The sequence below is a fragment of the Pezoporus wallicus genome, unplaced genomic scaffold (genome assembly GCF_028554395.1).
Source record: "Pezoporus wallicus isolate ANWC-B61680 ecotype Strahan unplaced genomic scaffold, APGP_CSIRO_Pwel_v1 scaffold_2584, whole genome shotgun sequence".
NCBI classification, from domain to species: Eukaryota; Metazoa; Chordata; class Aves; order Psittaciformes; family Psittacidae; genus Pezoporus; species Pezoporus wallicus.
In genome coordinates, this window is record NW_026642851.1 from 3,300,215 (window position 1) to 3,323,286 (window position 23,072).

Genomic DNA, 23,072 nt, shown 5'->3' on the forward strand with positions numbered 1-23,072 from the left:
CAATACAGTTGTATCCATGAAATGGAATAATCTATTTTCATGTAGCCAGTGTCATATTCCTTTCCTCACAGCATAACATAATATTATGGTAGTCAGGCAGAACACAAGGAAAGAACGGTAGATAATTCAGGTTTAAAGCTGCCACCCCTTTGAAAGGAAAATACTTAAATGAAATTTTCATCTTCATTTCTTTCTCTGCCATATTCGTTTTTCCCATTGAAATGAAGCGTAAATGCATTGGAAAGATTATTCAGATACGGTGTTACACACTGCCAATTATTTTCTTAAGAACACTTACTGGTGTTACTTCTGCTGTAAGACCTTTGACATGAGACAGAAGTTCTTCAGAAATCACTGATTCATGTGTGGTCTGTCCTAGTACACAACTAGGCTTGCTATTAGGATGAAGCTGTTCTCCAAGCGAGCTGATCTCACCAGACTCTTCACTGAGTTCCTTGCAAAGTGACTTCAATTCTTCATTCTTATTCTCTTTTCCTATTGCTTTTCTGAAAGGGCTGTCAACCTCTTCTTCACTATATTGCTTTTTGATTTCAAAATGCATTCCCTGTTGATATACAGTTTGTGTTTCTGCTTCTTCCTTCTGCCTAGCAACTCCTGACAATTCAGTTTGTTTGGCAAGTTCTACACTCATTGACACAATTACCTGAATAAATAAGAAAAGACTGTATTAGTTTATGCTTCACAGAAACTCATTACTATCAATAACATAAGTACTAGAAGTTCTGAACTATGATTTTCTTTTCTCCCAGAAAAAAACAAAGGTAAAAGAACAGAGACACATTGCCAATCTCATCAACAGTCACATCTCAAAATATAGAAATGCTGCATTTATATTAGTTTAATAAACTATGATGCCATTTTCAGTTAAAATACATTATTCAGCACAGAATTATATAGTTCTTTTTGAAAAAAAGATTCTATCAGGTGGCTTGTAAAAGTCCTGGCATACTGACGTAAGTGCAGCTGTGCTAAGTCTTCTCTATCTAACCAAACATCCTTTGTAAACGTTTCACTGACTTAAAATTTTGGGCTGTATCAAGACAGCAGAACCATATGCTTGACACTCAGAACAGGAATTTTCCTTGACCAGAAAGGCATTAAATAGATTCAATTGTAGTCACAACAGGCTGGTTGTGACTGATAAGTGTCTCCTTCTAATACAAATAAAGCCCTTTTCCAATCATGTGAGCCATTCTTTTCTAGATTTAGAATACAGCCATTTATAGCGTAAGTTACAAAAAGTGTAAAAAATTAGAATAATAAATATAGAAGTGTTACACTTGAAAATAGGTAATCCTTCCTTTCAAGAAAATGTGAGTTTGTCTTTTGAACTTAAATGGCTCTTAGGAAAACAACAGCCAATCACGTACTTCGTTTCCCATAAAGAAGGGTTTTCTTGGCAGCGGATGAGAGAAATGGAACTTTCAATTCAGAAATGTGGATTACTTAAATTAATGTGATTACCCAGTGCTGGCTATAACTTTCTTAACTCTGACTGCAAACTTTTTTAAGAAGCACTCCTTAATTTTTTTCCAATGTTTAATTTATGTTAATTTGATTTTTATTTATGCCATGAAATAATGAAAGCAGCGAAATTTTTTCACTCTGCAAAGAATTTAAAACTATTTTGGAAGTAAAAAAAGTAAGTAAATCCACAAACATTTTAATATATTCTACCTATAAAAATCTTAATTTTACTTCTCATGTTTTAGAGAAAGTCATCCGAGCCAAATAAAAACTATGCATTATCATAGACTGGTTGTTAGCATATGGTATTGCAATTGTCTGAATTGTCAGAAATAGCAAATAAAAATTATTGTATCTTACAAATGTAAAGTACCAAAATAAAAATAGTACCTTTGCTATTTCCTCTTCTAATCTTTCTTGGTACTGTTTTTCTAGCAACTGAACAGCATCCAGATCATTCTGCATTTCAATTTCACTAGGAATCTGTAAAAAAAAAAACAAACAAAACAACAAAACAAACAACAAAAATGTAATTTTTGTAACAAAAAAGAACTGGGTAAAAGTCTTATTTCTGCTTTAAACTGAACTTCAAATTTTGAGTCTGTAGCAACTCTTCTTACAGCACTATTTTTACTGTCAAATGCAGAGAAAACAGGTGAGAAAGCACAGGGTCACATTATAAAACAGCATCGCTATTTTTCAAAACGCAGAATTTTTGAGCCAGTTTTCAAGCAGTACTAGGGGAGGAGTGTATTTGGTCTCTTCCATTTACATTTGGGTTTCAAGATCTTTGGGATTACTTTTTCAATATTTCTCCTGAACCGTGCAGTCTACACTTCAAAAGTACTAAGGTTTCACTTAAATCGCTCTTCTTTCTTAATTAGTGTTTAAAGGAAAGTCATGATCTTTTAAAGACTCCTGAAGAAATCCCAGAAATTGAACACTAATTTTCTTCCACTTCTGTAAGAAGCAGCCCAAACCAAATGTCTTTTTTTAATCTTACAAATAAGATTAAAAAAAAAAAGGAAAACCCAGGACCAATAAGTTTTATTGCACATAATTCCCAGAAATATTTCTCAGCAAAGATTTTAATCTTTATCCTCTAACATGGACTAACAGTAGTCTAAGGAGCACTAAGATGATAATTATATGATACCTCCAGTGCTTCATCTGTTCTTTGCTGCTGAAGATTTTCAGTGCACTTCACTTTCCTGAAGACTTCTTTTAGTTTTATTTCTGGATTTGTGAATACACTAAAAATGCAGGAGAAACAAACAACTTAATTCAAAGCTACCTGAGAATATTTTGTGTTCAATAACTACACATCGTAAAATGAAGACAAAAGCACCTCTTTGAGTCATAAGGATACGTGAGAAACCAGAATGGATATGTGTATGAAGCCATAAAAACATCTAGAAAGTGGTTATATTTATTTTGGTTCTTTTAGATTGATGTTTATCAACAGATTCACTGCTTTCTTTCATTCCTGTGTTATATAGTGCGGCATACATATGAAAACAGAAAGAAATCTGACTCATTTTATATTTAGATAACAAAATGCTGAAATATATTCAGAGACTCTTCTCCAGCAAACTGCTCTATATATTCAGAATGTTATAAATCAGTAAAAACCAAAATAATACCACACATCACCAAAATACACTGCCAAAAGCATAAGAAGCAGTATCAAACTACCTAAAAAAATATAACTCCTCTAGAATTTGTGATCTGCTACTACAAAGAAACAAATACCTTGCTAGAAGACAGGGTACAAATGGGATTAAGTTAGAAGATAAGCTTATTGTTTGTGAGACAACCTAACTACACTAGGGTTTTACAGAGAGCATGAAGCTTTTGTTTTGCTCAAATCTGGGAGCTGGTTTTAGATAATTCTGAAATGGAGTCCAGAGCAGTAATTTTATAACACTTGAAATGTTTTAAACTGTGAAAAGCAGCCAATTATTTTTAGCATTCATGTTTAATTTGATGAATGTAGAGCATTCTGGAGAAAGCTGAGGTACTTAATGACTTCTTTGCCTCAGTCTTCACTGGCAAATGCTCTGACTGCACCACCCAAGTCTTGGAAGGCAGACACAGGGACTGCAAGAATGAAGATCCTAGGCCTCCTGTAGAAAAGGATCTGGTTTGAGACCGTCTTAAGAACCTGAATGCGTGCAAATCTGTGGGACCTGATGAAACCCATCCACGGGTCCTGAAGGAGCTGGTGAATGAAGTTGCTAAGCCGCTGTCCATCATATTTGAAAAATCATGGCAGTCAGGTGAAGTTCCCGATGACTGGAAAAAGGGAAATATAACCCCCATTTTCAAGAAGGGGAAAATGGATGACCTGGGGAATGACAGAGCAGTCAGTCTCACCTCTGTGCCTGGCAAAAGCTTGGAGCATTCTCCTGGAAGGCATGCTAAGGCACATGAAAATCAACAAGGTGCTTGGTGACAGCCAGCATGGCTTCACTGAGGGGAAATCCTGCCTGACCAATTTGGTGGCCTTCTATGATGTGGCTACAGAACTGATGGACAGGGGTAGAGCAGCTGATGTCATCTACCTGGACTTGTGCAAAGTGTTCGACACTGTCCCACGACATCCTTGTCTCTAAATTGGAGAGACATCATTCTGATGGATGGACCACTCGGTGGATAAAGAACTGGCTGGAGGGCCGCACACAAAGAGTTGTGGTCAATGGCTCAATATCCAGCTGGAGACCAGTAATGAGTGGTGTCCCTCAGGGATTGGTGTTGGAACTGGTCTTGTCCAACATCTTTGTCGCTGACATGGACAGTGGGATTGAGTGCGCCCTCAGCAAGTTTGCCGATGACACCAAGCTGCGTGGTTCGGTTGATACCCTGGAGGGAAGGAATGCCATCCAGAGGGACCCTGACATGCTTGTGAGGTGGGCTGATACCAACCTTATGAAGTTTAACCATGCCAAGGGCAAGGTCCTACACCTGGGTCTGAGCAATCCCAGGCACAGCTACAGGTGCAGCCTGTTCCAGAGTCATAGCAGAGAGTCTGAAGGGAGCCTATAGGGATGCTGGAGAGGGACTCTTTGTTAGGGATTGTAGTGATAGGATAAGGGATAACAGGTTAAAACTTAAACAGGGGAAGTTTAGATTGGATATAAGGAGGAAGTTCTTTCCTGTGAGGGTGGTGAGGCACTGGAAAGGGTTGCCCAAGAAAGTTGTGAATGCTTCATCCCTGGCGGTGTTCAAGTTCAGGGTGGAAAGAGCCTTGGGTAACATGGTTTAGTGTGAGGCATCCCTGCCCATGGCAGGGGGGTTGGCACTAGATGATCTTAGGGTCTTTTCCAACCCTAACTCTTCTATGATTCTAAAACATCCCAAAAAAAATCCCCAGGCTTGGCCTGAAGCTATACTCCTACTTAAGATTAAAAGATGCAGCAACAAATGAGGCATGGAGAAGCAGTATGTATGATCATTCAGCAGGTTACTCACTACACCATTAAAAGACACTCCTCTTCAAGCTTATGAGACAGGTGTCCATACTACACTATTAGAAACCAAGGTATGTACTGGTCTAGGAACATTCCTGTAAAACTCCAGTTTAATTTTAATGTTTAAAACCTGAACTTAAGAGAATGCAACTCTTCGTGGGAATTTTCTTCTAAGTACCAATAATTGCTATAAATGCTTATTAAACATACGGAAAATGAATTTTGAGTATTTTATGTGAACAACTACCATGGATTAAATCAGTACACTAACAACCCATTTTAAAGTAATTTAGAAATCATATATGAGTATTTACAACTTGTCCTGGCCAACACACATACAGAAGCACAGTTTCACAAAATGCATTTTGAAAATGTTAATAGTTTGGGGTTTTTTTAAAGAATTAAGAAATAATGAGGGATCAGAAGGAGGCTCCACAGTTGTCAGGACCCTCCAAGACACTCAGACTTCTTTCAGGTTTGAACTGCCACCATAGTCAGGGCCAGGAGAAGGCTGATGAGTGCGTGAAAGCCAGAAAGTTTAAAGAGGGCCTCAACTCTGCCTCAGACTTTATCGCTACATATCATTCCAGAAAATAATTGATTTCATGCAACTATGTCTACACAAGGTATCTCTAGATGTAAAGCACATTGCCTGGAGTTTTGAAGGTTAAAAGTGCCCTGTTAAGTTGGAAGTTTTGAAACTACGGCTAAAAAGCTCATGTATATGAAATGATGTTTATACATTCTTCTGATTACCAAATCTTGCTCTATTAACTATAAAAATGTAGTAAATTCTAAATGCTACACTACTGCATTGTTTATGTCATTTCTTCATAACACTTAACTCTTGGAGGATCAAAACAATGTAGCGACTAATACCTCGTATGGTCAGAGGATACCCCAGCACTATGAAGCTTATCTTGCAGAGGGACAATCTCTGTAGTGTATCTCTCTTCACTTTCTTTCAGCTGCTGTTGGAAATAGGACTGGAGGTGTTCCAGTTCTTGAGTATGCTGTTCTTCAAGTTGTGTTTTATGGTTTCCTATCTCCCTAAAACAGTATTCTTGAATTGTAGGATCTGTATGAAGGTAATTTGAAGGGGGGAAATAAATGAGATTAACTTTCTCCAAAGTTAACAGCAGTGATAGACTGAATTATTATTGTGGTTAATATTTCCTTCTATTATCATATCAATTACTTTTCCACAAGAAAAATTATAACTTAATCTTCCATTTTTCATGGGTAACAGAAATTTAACTGTGGAAAACCTAAAAAGACTAAACCAAAACCATTTCACAGATTTAATCCTGAAATATTTTAGAGATTTAAGAAAATCATGTATTTCAAGCTGTAGTAAGCTATAGATTGGTTAAAATTTAAAGTAATTGTCTCTCTGAATATACATAGATTAAAACAAGCATATGCATCTTTTTACCCGTTAGATCCTGCCAAGTGGTCTGCAGACATTCCTTTCCTGTTTCCCGATGACTAGGTTTCTCTTCTTTCCTCCTTTCTGGAGGAGACAGCCATGGTTCTTTGACCTAAAAAATAACAAAGCAAATATAAATGACAACATTTTGTCTAGCAATGATGCAAAAATATTGACTGCAATTATAAATGTATAAGAATTGGTGGCCAATGCATAAGAGATTGTAAGCAGTGTAACTATGTGTTTCATTTTACAGCCTGAATGACCAAGTATACTTTTACAGGCAGTTGATCAGCCTGTATAGAACATGCACTGTAAATCTCAAACTCCTCTCTCTGGATATAAATGCTAAGTCACAATTCCTCTGACCCTAAAAGCACTAGTCTTCCTCTCCTCCTTGCAGTGGAAGTAACCAATACCCTCTTAAGGCCCAAAATGCAGCTTTCACATACTCTTTTTTTTTTCCCCTGTACATGTATATCCATCAATACACATGACCTGCAAGCATCTCTAGCTAGAATTGGTCAGTGTACTCTATTTAACACATGGAAGTACCTAACCTCAAATTTACTAATAAAATTTGTCTTTAGGAATCCCAAAGCCCCAAGATCAGTGTAGAATCTCAAAGCAAGCAAGACAACCATGGTGGAGGAGGATAAGGTTAGGGAACAAACTGGACATGAACTATGTGGTGGTTGCTGATGGGATACAGCAAGGAGTGACGAAGGAGCTAGTCTATGTTCCTGCGAGGCCATTCTCAATTATCCTTGAAGAGTCAAGGTGACTGAGGGATTTCTGAGGACTAGATAAAAGCAGTCCTACCTTCAAGAAGAGAAAGAAGGAAGATTTGAGGAACTACAGGCAAGTCAACCTCATTTTGATCTCTGGGAAGGTGATGGATCAAATAATCCTGGAAATCATTTCCCAGAATACAAAGCTGAGAAGTTTCTCCATTTGGGAGCAGTGAGTATGGATTTATGACAGAAAAAATCATACCTGACCAACCTTTTGACACCAGCTCCCACTACATGTTCATAGCAAACTGATGGGGATGGTGACTGAAAACTAGCTGAATGGCTCAGCTCAAATGGTTGTCATCAGTGGCACAGGGTCCAGCTTTAAGCCAATAACTAGTGGTGTACCTAATGGGTCAATAGCAAAGCCAATACTGTTTAACCTTTTCATTAATGTCCTGGACAATGAGACAACAGTGCACCCTCAGCAGATTTGCAGACTATACAAAACTGGGATAACACCAGATGGTTGTGCTGCTGTTTCAAGAGACCTTAAGAGGCCACAGAAACGGGCTGAGAGGAGCCTTATGACGTTCAACAAAGGCAAATGACAGCTCCTGCAACCTAGAGAGGAATAGCCCTGTGCATCAGTACATGCAGAGAATGGACTGGCTGAAAGGAAAAGGACCCTGAGGGCCTTGGTGAGCGCCAAGTTGAACAGGAACCATCAATGTGCTATTAGGACAAAAGTCCAATAACTTCCTGGGCTGCATTAGGAAGACCATTTCCCATGAGGCTGACGGAGGTGATCCTTCCTCTCTACTGGTGAGACACATGTGGAGTGCTGGGTCAAGTGCAGTACTCCCAGTAGAAGAGAGAAACAAATATACTGGCATGAGTCCAGTCGAGGGTCACAAAGAAGATGGGAGGCTTGGAGCACGTGTCTTAGAGCGATAGGCTAAGAGAGCTGGGAATGTGTAACCTGAGGAAGACAAGGCTGCCCACTGGGTCTGTGGAGTCCTCATCCTTGGAGACACTAAAAATTCGGCTGGACATAGTCCTGGGCAATCTCCTCTAGCTGCTTTGTGCCAGTGGCTGGATTACATGAACTCCAGAGGTGCCTTCTAAGCTCAGCCATTGTCACAATTCTGTGACCTGGGCAGCTTTCTCCATTTTACCAAACCATTGCCTGATTTTGCCACTCAACCAGGATACATAAAGGCTATTTCAAACACATTCTTATGTTCATCCAGAGGGAATTCGTGCAACAGAAACCTCAAAAAAGTATAAAAAGTTTACCTGTTTACAGCCCTTCATCAGCTTTGTTTGAAGTGCTTTCAGCCTACTGTATTCTTCCGTTATCTTGTGTAGAAGTTCATCCATACGTTCTTGTACCACTAAATTACACAGATAACCAGGGACTTAAAAAAAAAGGGAAAAAGAAAAATCAGTCATTTTGCCATAGATTTTTTTACAGTGAATTGTTCATAAGTTCTCCACTAAAGAATTATTTCATAAACATTACATATTACTGTAAAAAGTGAGGCTCCTTCCAAATTTTGGATGCATTTGTATATTGTGCTGATATGTATGATTTTTTGGGTAGGGCTGCTAGCTTCTTCTACAAACAATGGGGGGCGGAGGGGGGGGGGAACTACAGACCTACCAATTTTTTTCACTAATTTCCACTGTAATAAAAACAGTACAAGCAAATACTCATAAGAAATAAAAGTGGTTCAGAATATTGATACTGAGGAAGTCTCTAAAGCAGGAATTTAGGCTCGCTAGTTAGCACCTGAACAACTAATGGCAGAACTGCTAGACTGAATTACTTTAAATAGGTATTTTTAACCAGCATGATAGTACAATACCACTACCTTCGGCTTGACCTCTGTGTACTGGTAATTCTACACTTGGTTGTTCTTTCACAGTAGGAGGTCTATGGAAAATATCCTGCTCCCTCCTGCCAACTTCTATAGCAGCTGAAGAATGTTCATTCTGATTGTCACACAAAACCTATACAACAAATGAAACAAAGAAACACAGTGAAGAATTTTTAATTAATTTATCAATCACAATTCAAAAAGAAAACAGGAGAAATTGTGGGAAGAAAGTAGTTTTTGTGAATATTATTTTCTGTGGAAATAATGGCATAGATGTTCTGTTGAGTTATAAGAACCTAGACAATGTGTAAAACTCCTGATAAAAGAAACAAGTATGGAAAGACTTTTCAGCAAAAACATATACACATATTTTGGAATTGTTATTTAATTTGGAACTGCCAAGTATTAAAATCTGTCAGTGAAAGGCCTCCTTGATTAATGCTGAAGGCAAATTTACATTGTAAATGTCTCATCCTCATACAGTGCAATTTTATTTAGAAGGATTTCCTATAGCAGAAATTCGTATCTTTGTAGAGACTACAAATCTTCTTGCTCTTAAGTATTGAACAAGTAGGATAAAAGGGGATGGCAAAAGAAAACTCAAGTATGTCATAAACAGACTACCTCATTTTGTTGGTGCTATGGGCCAGCAGAATAGCTGCCATACTTACAATGAGTAGACAAACAGAAGATTTATCTGTATGATTTCTGAAGATAAATGATACTTCAAAAGAAACATCCTACTTAGAGCACACAGTGGGATTCTTTATGTAAACATTTGGGTCTCAATAGACAGCAAATTCAACTTCAGAAGTAAAATCATAATTTCTCCAAAAGCTCAACATGGAATCATGATTGGCAGAGTTTTTAACAGCTGTGAAACAACTAATGCCAAAGACTCTCATTCAGCTGCTTCTTTCTGTGAGCTATCACGGAGTCTTGCATAATCTCTCCAATGCTGGCTCTCAAGTAAAGAAGTCCTGCTACCCAGTTTTCAGAAAGGTGTTGAAAAAGGTCCAGCAAAGCAGGAAAGAACCCCTACACCACCAAAACCAACCATTTTAAGTATTTAAGATTGGAAAAACATGGCTTATAATGAATGATGGAAGCAGATTAATTTATCCAGAAGTAAGTTTAATAAGTAACTTGATTCTTGGTCAAAAAGTACCTGTAAGGGCCATTGATTACTAGTATTCTACAACAGACAGGGAAAACAGTATTACTGCTAGCTGATATTGGAATACAGACTAAAAATAAGCTTCAATTCTTGACAATAACACTGATTTACTGAAAAAATATAGAGAGCAATTTTGTTAGATTCTCAGGCACTTTTAAGTCTGTAAAAGATATTCTGCTGCAAAGAAAAAAAAATACTATCTTATTGCAAACATGAGGGTGATGCCCTGTGTATCAATATGTGTGTGACATCAGACTACTGTTAAATCAAAAACATACAGCCGAAGACATATAGAAAGGAAAAAAACCCCAACTTCTGAAGTTGTAAATATAAGACAAATGTTAGATAGAAGATTAAGTATAAAACAGCAGAACTGTCTGGACAAGGACATAAAACAGTTTAGGAAAAAAATAACAAAAGCCTTGCAATGTTATTTTGGAAGATCAGGTTTATCAGTGTCTACTTTGAGGCCAATGCAAAGAGAAAAGCTGCAATGAAAACCTGTTAAAAAAAATGTAGGAAAATAGGATGACTCACTGTACACACAATTTTTCGTTTTCAAAATTTCCATGCTAAAAAAGGCTTTTTGTTAAGTCTTACCTGAGCAAGCCTAGAACATTCCTCAGTCACAGCTTCATTTAGCTTTTCTATAAGTCTTTGTGTAGATTTGACTTCATCATCTATGAATACAAATTAGTCATATTATTTTTAAACACTAGATGAACAACAACTTTTCAAAGGCCTTATTTCCTGCCTCGGTGAGGTTGCTTCTTCAGCTCTTAGAAAGGCATAGTGTTTTGTTCCCATTCTTTCTGTTCCATCACATCTATTAAATTATTATGGTAGAACTGCATGTTCAAGAGAAGTAAGCGAAAAGAAGTGGCTTTGTGCATTCGTGACTTCTACAAAGGTTGAACTTTATCGAAACATACTAGCAGACAAAAAACTTATGACAAAAAAAAAAAAAAAAATCACACAAGGGCAAATCATGAGATCACAGAAAAAGTAGGGATAGAAAGCCATCACGACAACATAAAAGCTCACAGATGCAAAACAGTTTCAAGAGGTAGTAGAATCTTACTTAATGTAGGATAGAAGTCAATGCAGGAATTCAAAGAATAGAGAACTGAGAGAACAGAGCCCCAAAACATTTTGCTGATGCATTTGCTTATTATTTCAGTAAGGAATACAACCTTAAAGGTGAATCTATTATATAGTTCTTTATGATTAATTCGCCTAATACAAAATGGCAAAACATGAGTAGTAATGCTTCCTATTTCCTGATATAGGAAATACTCCCTGAGTAACACACTACTTATAATGGGTAAACAATTTGGTACAAAACCACTTTAGCATAAAAACAATTTACTGGACAGCTACATGCACATGTGCCTCTTTAAAGACACTGTTTTCCATATCAAAGGCCCCATTCCCATAATTTTGGTCAAGTTACCTGCTTGTTGAATTTTCAAGGTTTGGAGCTCCAGCTGATGCATTTTTTTCAGATCATTCATCTCTTGTAGATGACTCTGTACAAGCTCCTCTTTAAGACTGCAAAGTGCAGTCTCTTTTTCTGCTTTCAAGTGCTCACGAACCTGGTCCACATGAGCTGAATAAACCAGAGACAGGCAAATGCGCTGTGCTTCCATCTGCAGCTGTAAATCAGTCTTTAAATAAAAAGACATATATGCAGTTTTGAAAAATCAAATTGTAACATAACAGTATGAAACCTCAACTTAAAATAAAAAAGAAACTAAAAATCAAGAAAACTCGATACGCTTCAATTCCTATTTTGCAGCAATAAAAATCCAACAAATTTTACCCAGATGAAGTGAGAGAAGTATCACTATGAACAGCATAGATTAAGAAAGTTCACTCCAAACACAGGAAAAAAAAAGGACGACTGTTAGCAGACCTTAAAACCATTCATTCCTAACATTCTAGTATGAACTTTGGGGGATGTTATTCCGAAGCTAAGCATGTTTAGGATATGCCAATAATAAGCTATTTAGAGTTCAAGTTTGAAAAGGTTTTTAGACACCTCTGGACCATGATGACTTTTTAGTTCTAAGGCAGGAAATTGCAAGACTGTTATCACAGCCTCATAAAAGAGCAAACAAACAAACAAACCCACCCGACCCCCCACCCCCCCCCTCCAAAATTATACAGCTGTAACTCTTTTCTATAACCTCACAACTGTTTCCAGTGTGGCCTTGCTTACTTTATTTCTTAGGAAATGAATGAACTACAACACAACATAAAATTAGACAGTGGTGGTATCAGTTCACAGTTGGGTGGATTTTTAGAACATGGGGGAAAAAAAAAATAAAGTAGAAGACAGGTTAACATCTATTTCTACAGAAACCTTAGTTGCATACCTCTTGTACCATGCTATTCAACTTCATCACTGTATATAAATTTAAAGCCAGATTTAGGATTCCAGCACTAATTAAATACTGGTAATGCAATACTTAGCTATTTTTACTGACAAACAACAATTCTTTCAATACTACCTGCAACTCATTTACAATACCAAAACTTACAAGCAAAATTTCTCCAGCAAAACACAGATTGGTTAGAATCACAATATGTGTAACTTTGTACCTTCATACGTTTCTCACATACAGATACATGTCTTAAGAAGTGAAAACTGCACATAGATAAAAGTTTTGAAAATGGGGATGAGTATTTCACAAGATTGATAAAAAATGACTGGTGCAATCAAGAGTTTCTATCTTTATATTATTTGAATGAGTATTTAGAGAACTGAAAACCTAATCACAGATAAAAAAATGTTCTGAGTAAGTCTTCACCTCAAGTAACTTAAATGCTACATCAAAGTACTCCAGACATCTTCTTACCTGTTATTGTTGTAGCTGATTTAATTTTCAGGGAAGAATATTTCTTTCAGTTAAAAAAAAGCACCCTCACACACACTGACTGTGGTTATCATTCCAGTCATTCATGTAAACCACTGTCAACCATTGGCCACGTTACCATACACATTTGACCATACACCTGTACGTAAAGCATATCTAATAGGAAAAATACGATGCAAATTTCCAAGTGCAAGTACTTACAAATTTTCATGGGTAAACTGTTTTCTATACTGCTTTATGTAACATACCTGTTCTGATTTTAAGGCATCCACCTGCTGCTGAAGATTATTTTCACTCTGGGTAACAGCTATTAACGATGTTTCATCAGACAGCCTGTCTGTCATCCCATGCAAATGTTCTACAAGAGACTGTTGTTCCAGTTTCAACATTTGGTGAACTTCCTTTCTTTTTGTCACTTCACGACTGATATCTTTACCTGAACCTAGATTTCCTCTTACTTTTATTCCTTCATCAACTTTATTCCTTGGACCAGAAGTTTTACTTCTACTTCCAGATGCTGGAGCAGAAGTTTTTGGAGATTTTCCTTGAGAGCATTTTGTCTTAGGAAAATTACTACTACTATTTTCTCTCTGAGCATGGCTAATTATGACTTCTAGTTCTTTACATTTTGCTAGAACTTGTTCTTTCTCATCTTTTAAGGATTTAACTTTTTCATTTAAATGACAAATTTCATTATGTTTTGACTTCAACTGTTCAGAGAGACTGGAAAGTCTCAGGGATAATTCCAGTTTCTCATGCTGGGCAACCTCAAGCTTTTCCATCAGTTCTGTCACATCTTTCTCAACAAATTCTCCAGCCTCAAATGTGTCTACCCTAGACGCCTTGATTTCTTTACTCCCTTCAAAACCAGAAGTTTTAGTTTTAGATAGAACTAATCTATTGCTTTCTAAATAGTGAAGTTTTTCATTCAAATCTTTGAGTTTGAGTTGATATTCAGCTTCCTGCTTTTTCTTATCCTCTTCTAACTCAGTTTTTGCCTTCAGAAGAGTAGCACATTCTTTCTGCAGCTCTTTATAACTAACTTCAAGTTTTTTCTCAGTAAATGCAAAGGCACTCTTCTGCCTTTCACTATCTTCTTGAAGTTGACTGTTTTGGTTTTTAAGTTGCTCATTTTCAGTAATCAGCTTTTCTATTCTTTTTTGTAAGTCCAAAATTTCTGAATTAGAGCTAACACTGTTAAAAATAACATTCTCTTCAGAGCCTATCAACATGCCTTTTAATTTGTCTTCCAGAGTTTTATTTTCCCCCTTAAGAAGGCTATTTTGTGTCTCAAGTTCAGAACATTTTTTTTGAAGGCTATCTTCTCTCTCCCTCATTTGTTCCTGCATCAACTCAGTTTTCAGCTGCAACTCCTGAATTTCTTGTTCAAGGGTACCTTTTTCTTTTTCCTCTTGCCTAAGCACTTCAATCTCATTCTGCATCTCATGGATTTTAAGTGTCATTTCTTCACATTTAGAATTTACAACAGACTGCTGTAGATCCTTAAGGTTTGAGATCTCTAGTATCAACTGATTTTGCTTGGTGAGCAAGTTGTCATTTTCATACTGCACAGCTTTTATCTTTCGACTCATTTCATTTTGGATCTCATCTAACTGCTCCTTATGGTGCATATTCAAGTTATCTTTAAGGCTTTCCATGTTGATCATGTGGTCTTTTTGTAAATCTTCTTTAAGTCTGGAAAGTTCCTCTTCATGACTAAACAGAAGCTTTGTTCTCAGTCTCTCCAATTCTGCTTCTTGAGATTCTGCCATCCTGTCCAAAACTGCATCCTTCTCTCTTTCCAGCATTTCAAGTTTTATTTTGTAATTTGTGACTTCTGCCTCATGTTTTAATTCCAATTCCTTCCTAAATTCAGAGGCAGAAGCCAGCTGAGTTTTCAAATCTTCAATCATAAACTGGTGTTTTTCGGCTTCATTTAATTTACATTCCATATCCACTATATTTTGTTTGGCTCTTTGAACCTGCTCTCTTGAAAAATTCAGTTCTTGGAGAAGATCTTCAATTTTAGTTTGCTGAAGAGACCTCTCTGCTGAAATGACTTCCATCTGTTGCGACAATTCTTGCTTTATTCTTTTGCTTTCATTATCAGCATCTTGCAATTTTACATTCATTTCATTAATTTTAATAGTCATTAAATGCATTTGATCTTTATTAACATTCTCATTCAAACACAGGCTTGAAGTTTTTTCCAATTCTACCTTTTGTTGTGAAAGACGCTGTTCCATTTCCATTGCATGTTGCTTAATTAATTCTTGCTTCATTTGTACAATCTGCTGGCCATGCATTTCATCTAATTCAGCCTGAAGTTGTGCCAGTTTCCTTTGTGTTTCTAATTCCATTCTTTGCACAATGTCAGCTTCAGACTGGCTATCTTTGTAACATCGTTTCTGCAATTCTTCCACAGTTCCCATTAACTGTTTTATTTCATCAGAACATTGTCTTTCTTTCTGTTTGTAGGTAGTAAGTTCAGCTCTCATATTATTTATCTCCTGCATCTTTAGAGAAATCTGTTCTTTTGATTCTTCGAGTAATTTACAGACGTCTGATAATTTTTCCTTGAGCTGAAATGATTTTTTTTCTTCTTCTCCGAGTTTTGCTTCCAGCTCTTCAACTAATGCTTCTTTTTCTTGTAGTTTACTTAAATCTTCTCCCTCATTCTTTCGTTTCTCCTTTAAAAAATGAGCAAACCCATGTTCTTATTTTTAGTTTGATAACTGAACATATATGAACACTTAAGACATTTGAACACAATGACTTTCTTTAGAAGGCTAGTGATCATTTATAAAAAGCAAGTATAAATATTTGTTGATCTCATTTGGAGTTTTTCTGTACCTTTGGAATAAGGGACAATCCCTGCCCCCCGGCCCTCATCCCTCAAAAAAAAAAAAGTCAAAAAGAAAATAACCACATCTATTTTTTCCAGTTGTGCTCTGTTACTTAAAACAAAATTTAAAAAGTGCCACAACCTACTGAAAGTTTTGTCTCTTGTCACTGTTAATGACAATTTTTTTAGTCACTATCCCTCAGTGATATGGTTTAGTCGTGGGTCTTGGCAATCCTGAGGTAATGGTTGGACTTGATGATCTTAAAGGTCTTTGCCAACCAAATTGATTCTATGATTTAAGATATTTTCCATAAAGGATAATTAAAAAAAAAGGAATACGAAGAAAATAATTCATTCTTTCCTTAAGAGAAAAGATTGTTCAAGCAGGTTATTTTGTTAGGGAAAAAAATGAAAATAATGTAGTTTCATGAAGGCATTCTAATACACAGTATAGTTTCATAATTTGTTGTAAATATTTCTGCGGTTTTTAAAACACAATAAATACTAGTGATATAAAAAAATCAGTTTTAAATAATATACATATTAAATGCCAGTTGACAGAACCAGTCTTAAAAACTTAGGATCTTTGTATGCATTATATGCTGCACACTCACAATCTCTGCTTTGGCCCTTCCATTTCAATGGAACCACAAAATCCTGAAAAGAAAGACAGACTAGGAAGAGACCTCTTTCTAGTAAGGCACATACCACTTCATATGTGGTGATTTTGTCTCGAAGATGCGTAATCTGCAGTTCAAATTCTTCATTCTTTTTTTGATAATTCTTCAGCAGATATTCTTGTTCTTCTAGCTGTTGCTGATGTGATATTATCTGTTGCTTGGCTTGCAATAAATCAGCAGCTGTGCAACTATGGCTGGTGTTCCTTAGGGCTTCACTTGCCTGCAACTTAAATGTTAAAAAAACCCAAACATAAAGTATATCAAGTTTTTCAGAAACAGCTTACACTACATATAAACTATCACAACATTTTGTAAGTTCTTTTAGGAGGAACTGAAATATACTTTTTCTTTTGGGATGGCCAACCAATGGAAAACACTTAATATTGAAATGTTTTATGGTGAGCTAGCACAGGACAGCAGTGCCTCAGAAACATTCCTAAGTATGAACTAGTTCTAAGTGCTGCCCTCAAAAATCAGATTTTTAATAGTAAATACTCAGATGTCAGAATACAACCCACTTGCAATTCAAAAAAAGCTATATAAAGTGCTTAATCAGCATAAAATACTACAATATTCAACTACAACACTATAAACTTTAGTCACAGATTAAGTGTCCACAGCATGTCAAACACCAGTGTTTTCTAGAACAAATCCTTCTCTGAAACTTAACTGTGGTATTTAAACTACCTTCTAATAACACTGCAAGAGTGCAGGTTTTACCTAAAATATAGGAAGGACTGGAGCACGAAATGATGGCCCACCAAAGTTGATGGTTGACTGCTTTAATTTCAAAGGGAACAGGGTGGATTTCTGCTCAAAGCTCTGAGAACTAATTACACAAGTGCTCTTCCTTAAGATAACTGCTATCATCCAGCGCTTACCAGAAGCGATTACTATATACAGGACTAATTTTCATTATTTTATAGTGAATTAATACAATAAAGCAGGTATTATAATGACAGCTGTAGGGCCAGTAAAGTAACTGATCTGAACTAAGAGACCCAATTCTTAAAGGAATGCACAGAAATTTCTGTTTCTGCAGGAAGTAGCCATTTATGGACCCTCCCAAGTGACACTGATTTTCAAACCCCCAGAAACTATTTGTAGTCCTGTAACTTACATGCTGAAACTGAATTTGCAGTTTTTGACTTTGTTCAGTAAGCTCCAAGAATTCCCTCATAGTTTCATCCTTTTCTTTCCGTGCCTGCTGTAGGTTAGTAGTGAGCTGAGTGATAATGTCATCTCTTTTTTTGATAGCAGCTTCAAATTCCTGCAGCTACAAAAGACAATATTTAAACTATTAGCACACATCAAAGCCACAAAAAACCCACCCAAACAGAACTAATTTATTCTAGCTAAGTAAGAATATGCCCTAACCTCTCCATTTAAAAGAAGTCGCACAGACGTACTAGAACATATTTCCATTCCCCCTACACTCACAAATTCTATTTATAAATATTTCAAAAACAGACTTTTCCCCTCATTTAACAACATATGACCTCTCCATAAACCATATTTATGAGAGAACAGAATCTGAACCTTTAAGAGGATTAATTAAATATATAAACTAAAAAGTGTGGCCACATAAGCAAACCAACATAAATGAATCCAGAGTATCTATTCATAGTGTTTCAGCAATTTTGTACAACTACTCATGTGCATTCATCTCTCACCAAGAATGCAATAAATGCATTCATCATACTAAATAGATACAAGGCAGTATCCTACATCGTGAACACGGAGAAATTATTCATAACTACATGAGAAAACCAGCTCAAGCTGCAAAACTGATACAGTGAACTTAATAGTTTAAACTTTAGGAATTGATGAAGCAATGATAAAAGTACAGGAAAAATCCTTTGCAAGTGTTTTATTTTTTTGTAGCATTACACTCATGCAGTCGGAAATTCTACAATATTAGTTGGGCCTATTTTCATGTGCAATTATATAGACACATTAATTTAAAGTCACTTTGCCAATCTGAACTCTGTTAAAGCTAGTGGAAACTTCATCTCTATGTATTGCAAATGTCTCAGTCCATCACGCACCTTCTGTAACAGTTTTGTTTACAATGCCCCTAACAAAGAATTTTACCCAGGTTATATCCTGAGTCCTGAAGTTAAAATTATAATGCTTCCAGAAAATGTTTACCGATTGAGAGGACAAGGACAATATTTAATGGGATATACAAAACAGAAGTTGCTAAAACAAGCCAAACTATGCAAAGAATCTGATGATTTTTTTTAAATTTCTTCCCAGAACACTGCAGTGACCTCCTACTTTAAAAGCATGGACTTAGTGGTAATACTAGATGCTTGTTATAACAGAGAAAATTAGGAATGGATCAGACGCTTACGTGTGTCATACCTTCCCTTTTGCATCTGTCCAATGAAACTGACTAATTAAATTTATGTGTTCCAATCCACACATTGTTATACGGTAATTTTCAATTTTTTTAATTCAATCTTTTTACCAAACAGGCAGAAGTAAAGCACACAACGCATCTTTTGCACTCTCTATTTAAAATCCTTTTGTGTCTTCTGAAACATAAACCATAAACATTTCTCAACTGAGATATTATGCACTGTACCATCACCATCCAAAAATATGCTGCAAATAATGTAGTGTTATTGTACCACAGCCTGCTTTAATTTATTTTTAATTTATTTTTAAAATAGTAATCAGACATTAAAAAAAATGCAAACATTTTCAATTTTAGCTTTTTCAGGAAAAACATTAGCTACGATTGTGGAATCTGGAATTATGTTTATGTTATTTATTAGGCTGTAATTATGACTATTATGTTTAGTACAACAGATACAAAACACAGAAATCAGAAGTTAAGCTTGACTTAAAATGCAACACCAGAAATTCACCAATTGACAAAGGAACAATAAATCACCTCCTCCAGAGCAACCACTTAAAGATCACTCTAGTATGGTGGAAAACATGTCATCCATTTTCACAGATAAAATACAAATGAAAGCAGAAAAAACTGAAACCATGCAATAACAACAGTGAAAATGACTGAACAGCAGAACAATTTTTGATTTCTATGGTACTTTGCAAAAAAACACAGAAAAACCACAATGACATGACCTGAATCCAAATTGAAAGATAGACATAAGTAAGATATGAAGCATGATAAAGCATTAACTTCAGTGCATTGCAACACTTGCTTAAACTGGAAGAATAGTCTTCACTTTAAAACCCATTTTTAAATTTCAATGGTATTTCTAAAGTAAGAAATACCTTCTTGTAATCTAAAGTTACTGGATGTTTATTAAAAAATTCTGACACAGTTGCCTTGTATTTCAGACTGTGAAGTCTGACATACAAACACCTTTTTGGTTCAAGGTTCAACTCAGTTATGTCATTCTTTGGGAAGTAAAACCTGGGGTTTTTCTGACCTTGGAGGAAGGTATTAAAAAAAATGCAGTGTTTGCACAACTAGTGAAGAATTAGGGCTTTTCTTGAAGAAAAGTCTTTCCATGCCCTATCAGAAGAAAGTCACTGGAAAGAAGACTGGAATTTCAGTCATATAATACAGAGAAAAACACCACACAATGGAAATGCCATGCAAAGCAACAGAGTGCATGGTATGTGATTGACACAAATTATGTGTAATTCTCTATCACACACTGACTGCATTCTGAACAGCTACCATTAAGTGTGAACTCTTTCAGGTGATGTTTTGCATTTTTACATGTAACCGAGTAGCAAGTAGAAAGCAACATAAGGTAATTATACCTGTTGCAATCCTTCTGTACCATATGCTGCCCTCATTTCTTCTAGCTCTTTGTTTAGCTCTTCAACCTCTTGTTGTTTCCCAGCCAATTCATTCTCCATCACCTCTAGCTGCGTGTGAGAGTGCTGCATTCCATGCTCAGAACAAATCTCTCCAACTCCAAAGTCTTCTTCCTAAATCAATCCAAGTTCCTTAACATGCCATTTTTTATGCTTTATCACAGTAAGTAAACTCAAATATCAAATTCAGTATCAAATGCCACCTTAGAACATTAACATACAATACAGCATCGCAGACCTTATTGCCATGGTAACCTCCTTTGCTAGTATAATTCACACCTTGAAAGCACTGACATAAAGCGTTTCTGCAAGTTGTTTCATAATCTTAGCCTTAACAGAAGTAATAGATTGTTTGGCATTTCAAGTTTAACAATACACGCTATCAATATATAGCAAACTGCAGATGCATAGCACAGCATGGAAAATAAAGTATTAGTCAGCAACACAGTTTTTGCTTAAAACAAACTAAGGTTTTTAGTATTCATCATTAGTATTATGATTCAATTTGCAGTACTGTACCCTGATTAAGTCTGCAGGTATAGCTGTTCTTGTCATAAAACTGCAACCGTTTACCTGTGTAAAGACAATTTCTAAATACATTATTATCTGAAATAAAGCTTGATTTCTATTTTCCATTCATTTGAGTCTTATACGGTGATTTCTGCAGAGTCACTGGAATTTTATGCTACAAAAATTTATTCAATTTGAAATACAGAATAGCTTTATATACTGTGAATTGCATCAAAGTAAGCATAGGTAACAGGTAAAACACTTCAAACTGCAAAAATAAACACTACTATCTAAGAACAAAAAACATATTACCAATTCAAACATCTAGATTAAACAAAGGTATTCAGATTTAAAGGTCAATGCAAAGCTTTATACTTAAAATTATTAAAATGCAGTATTATTGCATTTTAAATTGTTTACTATTTCTATATATTACTAAACATATTTATGCTTCTGAAATATATTTATACACCTCAAGATTTGCTCTGAAAGTCACCAATCTCTCAATAGGGGATGAAAGACAGTATCATAGACTCTTACATTCAATGTGAAGGAATTCCTTAAAAATTGAAAAAGAACAGAAATTATATATTCAATATAAGACATTTGAAAAAAATCTTCTTTCACTCACCTAGCATTGCAACCCCGTTCAGTTCCTATAAGAATTTTGGTTCTATAGATTGTACAAACAAAGAGGTATCAATCTCCAAAAGTACAAGCCAAAGTAGCAATTACAGCTTAAAAATCACAAAAATCCAAATCAAATGAAAATAATATGCTGTGTACTTGTGAACAACCACAAGACAGGCAGGCAAGCTTTTAAAACAGCAGACCAATGTTTTAAAATGAAAAAGCAAGAACAGCTGTATTTCCCCTCAGAGCTCTTTATTACATCAGAGCCTGAAAGAAAAATAATGGTACTAGAGATGGAAAGGCATCATAGCATTTCAAACCCAAACATTACATTTGCATCAAAATAAGAAGCTATACTGCTCAGATATCTGCCATAGTCCAGATCAAGGCTCATTTACAAAGGACTAAGATGCCTGACCAAATCAGTAACTACACTGTCATAAATGGGATCAATATAGTCACTGAGTTTGTATTAAGAGACTGCATTAAATGTCTGCATTAGACAAGAATTTGCAGAGCTGACACAATGCCCTTTCAATTCCCGACCTCCTCAGTAAAAAGGAAAACACCACAGACAGACTAATATCTTACTTTAGAAAGAATTGAAAAAAAATTGCAGCAAAAAGCAGGCTGCTTATAGAGGCACTGCACATCACTTGTGTATTGCCAGATGTTCGCCCCACATTCAGGCATACAAGTTTCTACACAGTGCCTGGCATCAATGTCTTTATTCAGATTTTGGTGCACGTCCCAGAATAATAACACAATTAGATTAAAAGAAACTCTAGTATGAAATAGTTCTTTTCCTTTTAACTCCCATTTTATTTAGGCTTAATTGATTAAGATGTAGTGTATAATTCTTGTCATCTACCCCAGTGGACATGCTCCTCTCTTCCTGTGAATGATTTCTGTGTGCAACAATCAGACTCTTAGATGCTCTACAACAAGAGGTACTAGGAAAGACATAAAAGCCTTATCTCATTAGATGTTCCAGACTTCTCAGCAGCTGAAATTTCCACAAAAGACCTTTTATTTATAAAAGGAATTCTACATTCAAGACAACTGTCTGGAACTTCATAAATCCTGCCTTATTCCACAGGAGCTCTTAGACATCACAGAAAGAGAACCACAGTAACATGGTAGTCCACGCTATTTCTCATCTAATACCTTCTACTTTCAAATGCCTTATGCCTTCTGGTACAGTGCAAGTTGAAACATGGTAAGACAACAAACTGCACTCTAATCTATGGAAAAAGCAGTCAGGCCACTGCAGCAAGGCGCTGTGCTGAAGGGAGCCTCACAAGGAGCCTCGCAACTACTGGCATGACAAAAATTCTGCTGTGTCAGAGCAGACAAAGAGTTGGGGCTGAGTTATTAGCTCCAAAACATCTTGGTTTAAAATTAATTGTTCACGTGTCTGCAATATTGTGTTACAAGGTAATTAGACAAGGCCCACTGGACATCTGCGTTTTGTCTCATGGTCCCAGAGGTTAACCATACAGAGGTCTTCTGCAAGCCTGTAAGTACTATTGATGCA

At 36.1% G+C, this 23,072-nt stretch overlaps 1 protein-coding gene across 12 annotated transcripts in view; it reads right to left on the reverse strand.

Moving 5' to 3' along the window:
- The window catches only part of AKAP9 (A-kinase anchoring protein 9), a 110,026-nt gene that overhangs the window by 50,596 nt on the left and 36,358 nt on the right, over nucleotides 1–23,072 (reverse strand). For 8 of the 12 annotated variants that reach the window (XM_057432764.1, XM_057432759.1, XM_057432762.1 and 5 more), the window contains 14 exons: nucleotides 20,912–20,965; nucleotides 20,336–20,506; nucleotides 17,706–17,861; nucleotides 16,614–16,811; nucleotides 13,309–15,750; nucleotides 11,635–11,848; nucleotides 10,782–10,861; nucleotides 8,999–9,137; nucleotides 8,421–8,542; nucleotides 6,394–6,499; nucleotides 5,838–6,036; nucleotides 2,645–2,741; nucleotides 1,879–1,971; nucleotides 299–664 (listed from right to left, as the gene is read on the reverse strand). In XM_057432764.1, the coding sequence (XP_057288747.1) occupies nucleotides 299–664; nucleotides 1,879–1,971; nucleotides 2,645–2,741; nucleotides 5,838–6,036; nucleotides 6,394–6,499; nucleotides 8,421–8,542; nucleotides 8,999–9,137; nucleotides 10,782–10,861; nucleotides 11,635–11,848; nucleotides 13,309–15,750; nucleotides 16,614–16,811; nucleotides 17,706–17,861; nucleotides 20,336–20,506; nucleotides 20,912–20,965 (4,437 nt within the window). The remainder of the gene's footprint in view (nucleotides 1–298; nucleotides 665–1,878; nucleotides 1,972–2,644; nucleotides 2,742–5,837; nucleotides 6,037–6,393; nucleotides 6,500–8,420; nucleotides 8,543–8,998; nucleotides 9,138–10,781; nucleotides 10,862–11,634; nucleotides 11,849–13,308; nucleotides 15,751–16,613; nucleotides 16,812–17,705; nucleotides 17,862–20,335; nucleotides 20,507–20,911; nucleotides 20,966–23,072) is intronic. The other 4 variants (XM_057432761.1, XM_057432768.1, XM_057432766.1 and 1 more) reach the window with 2 other exon arrangements.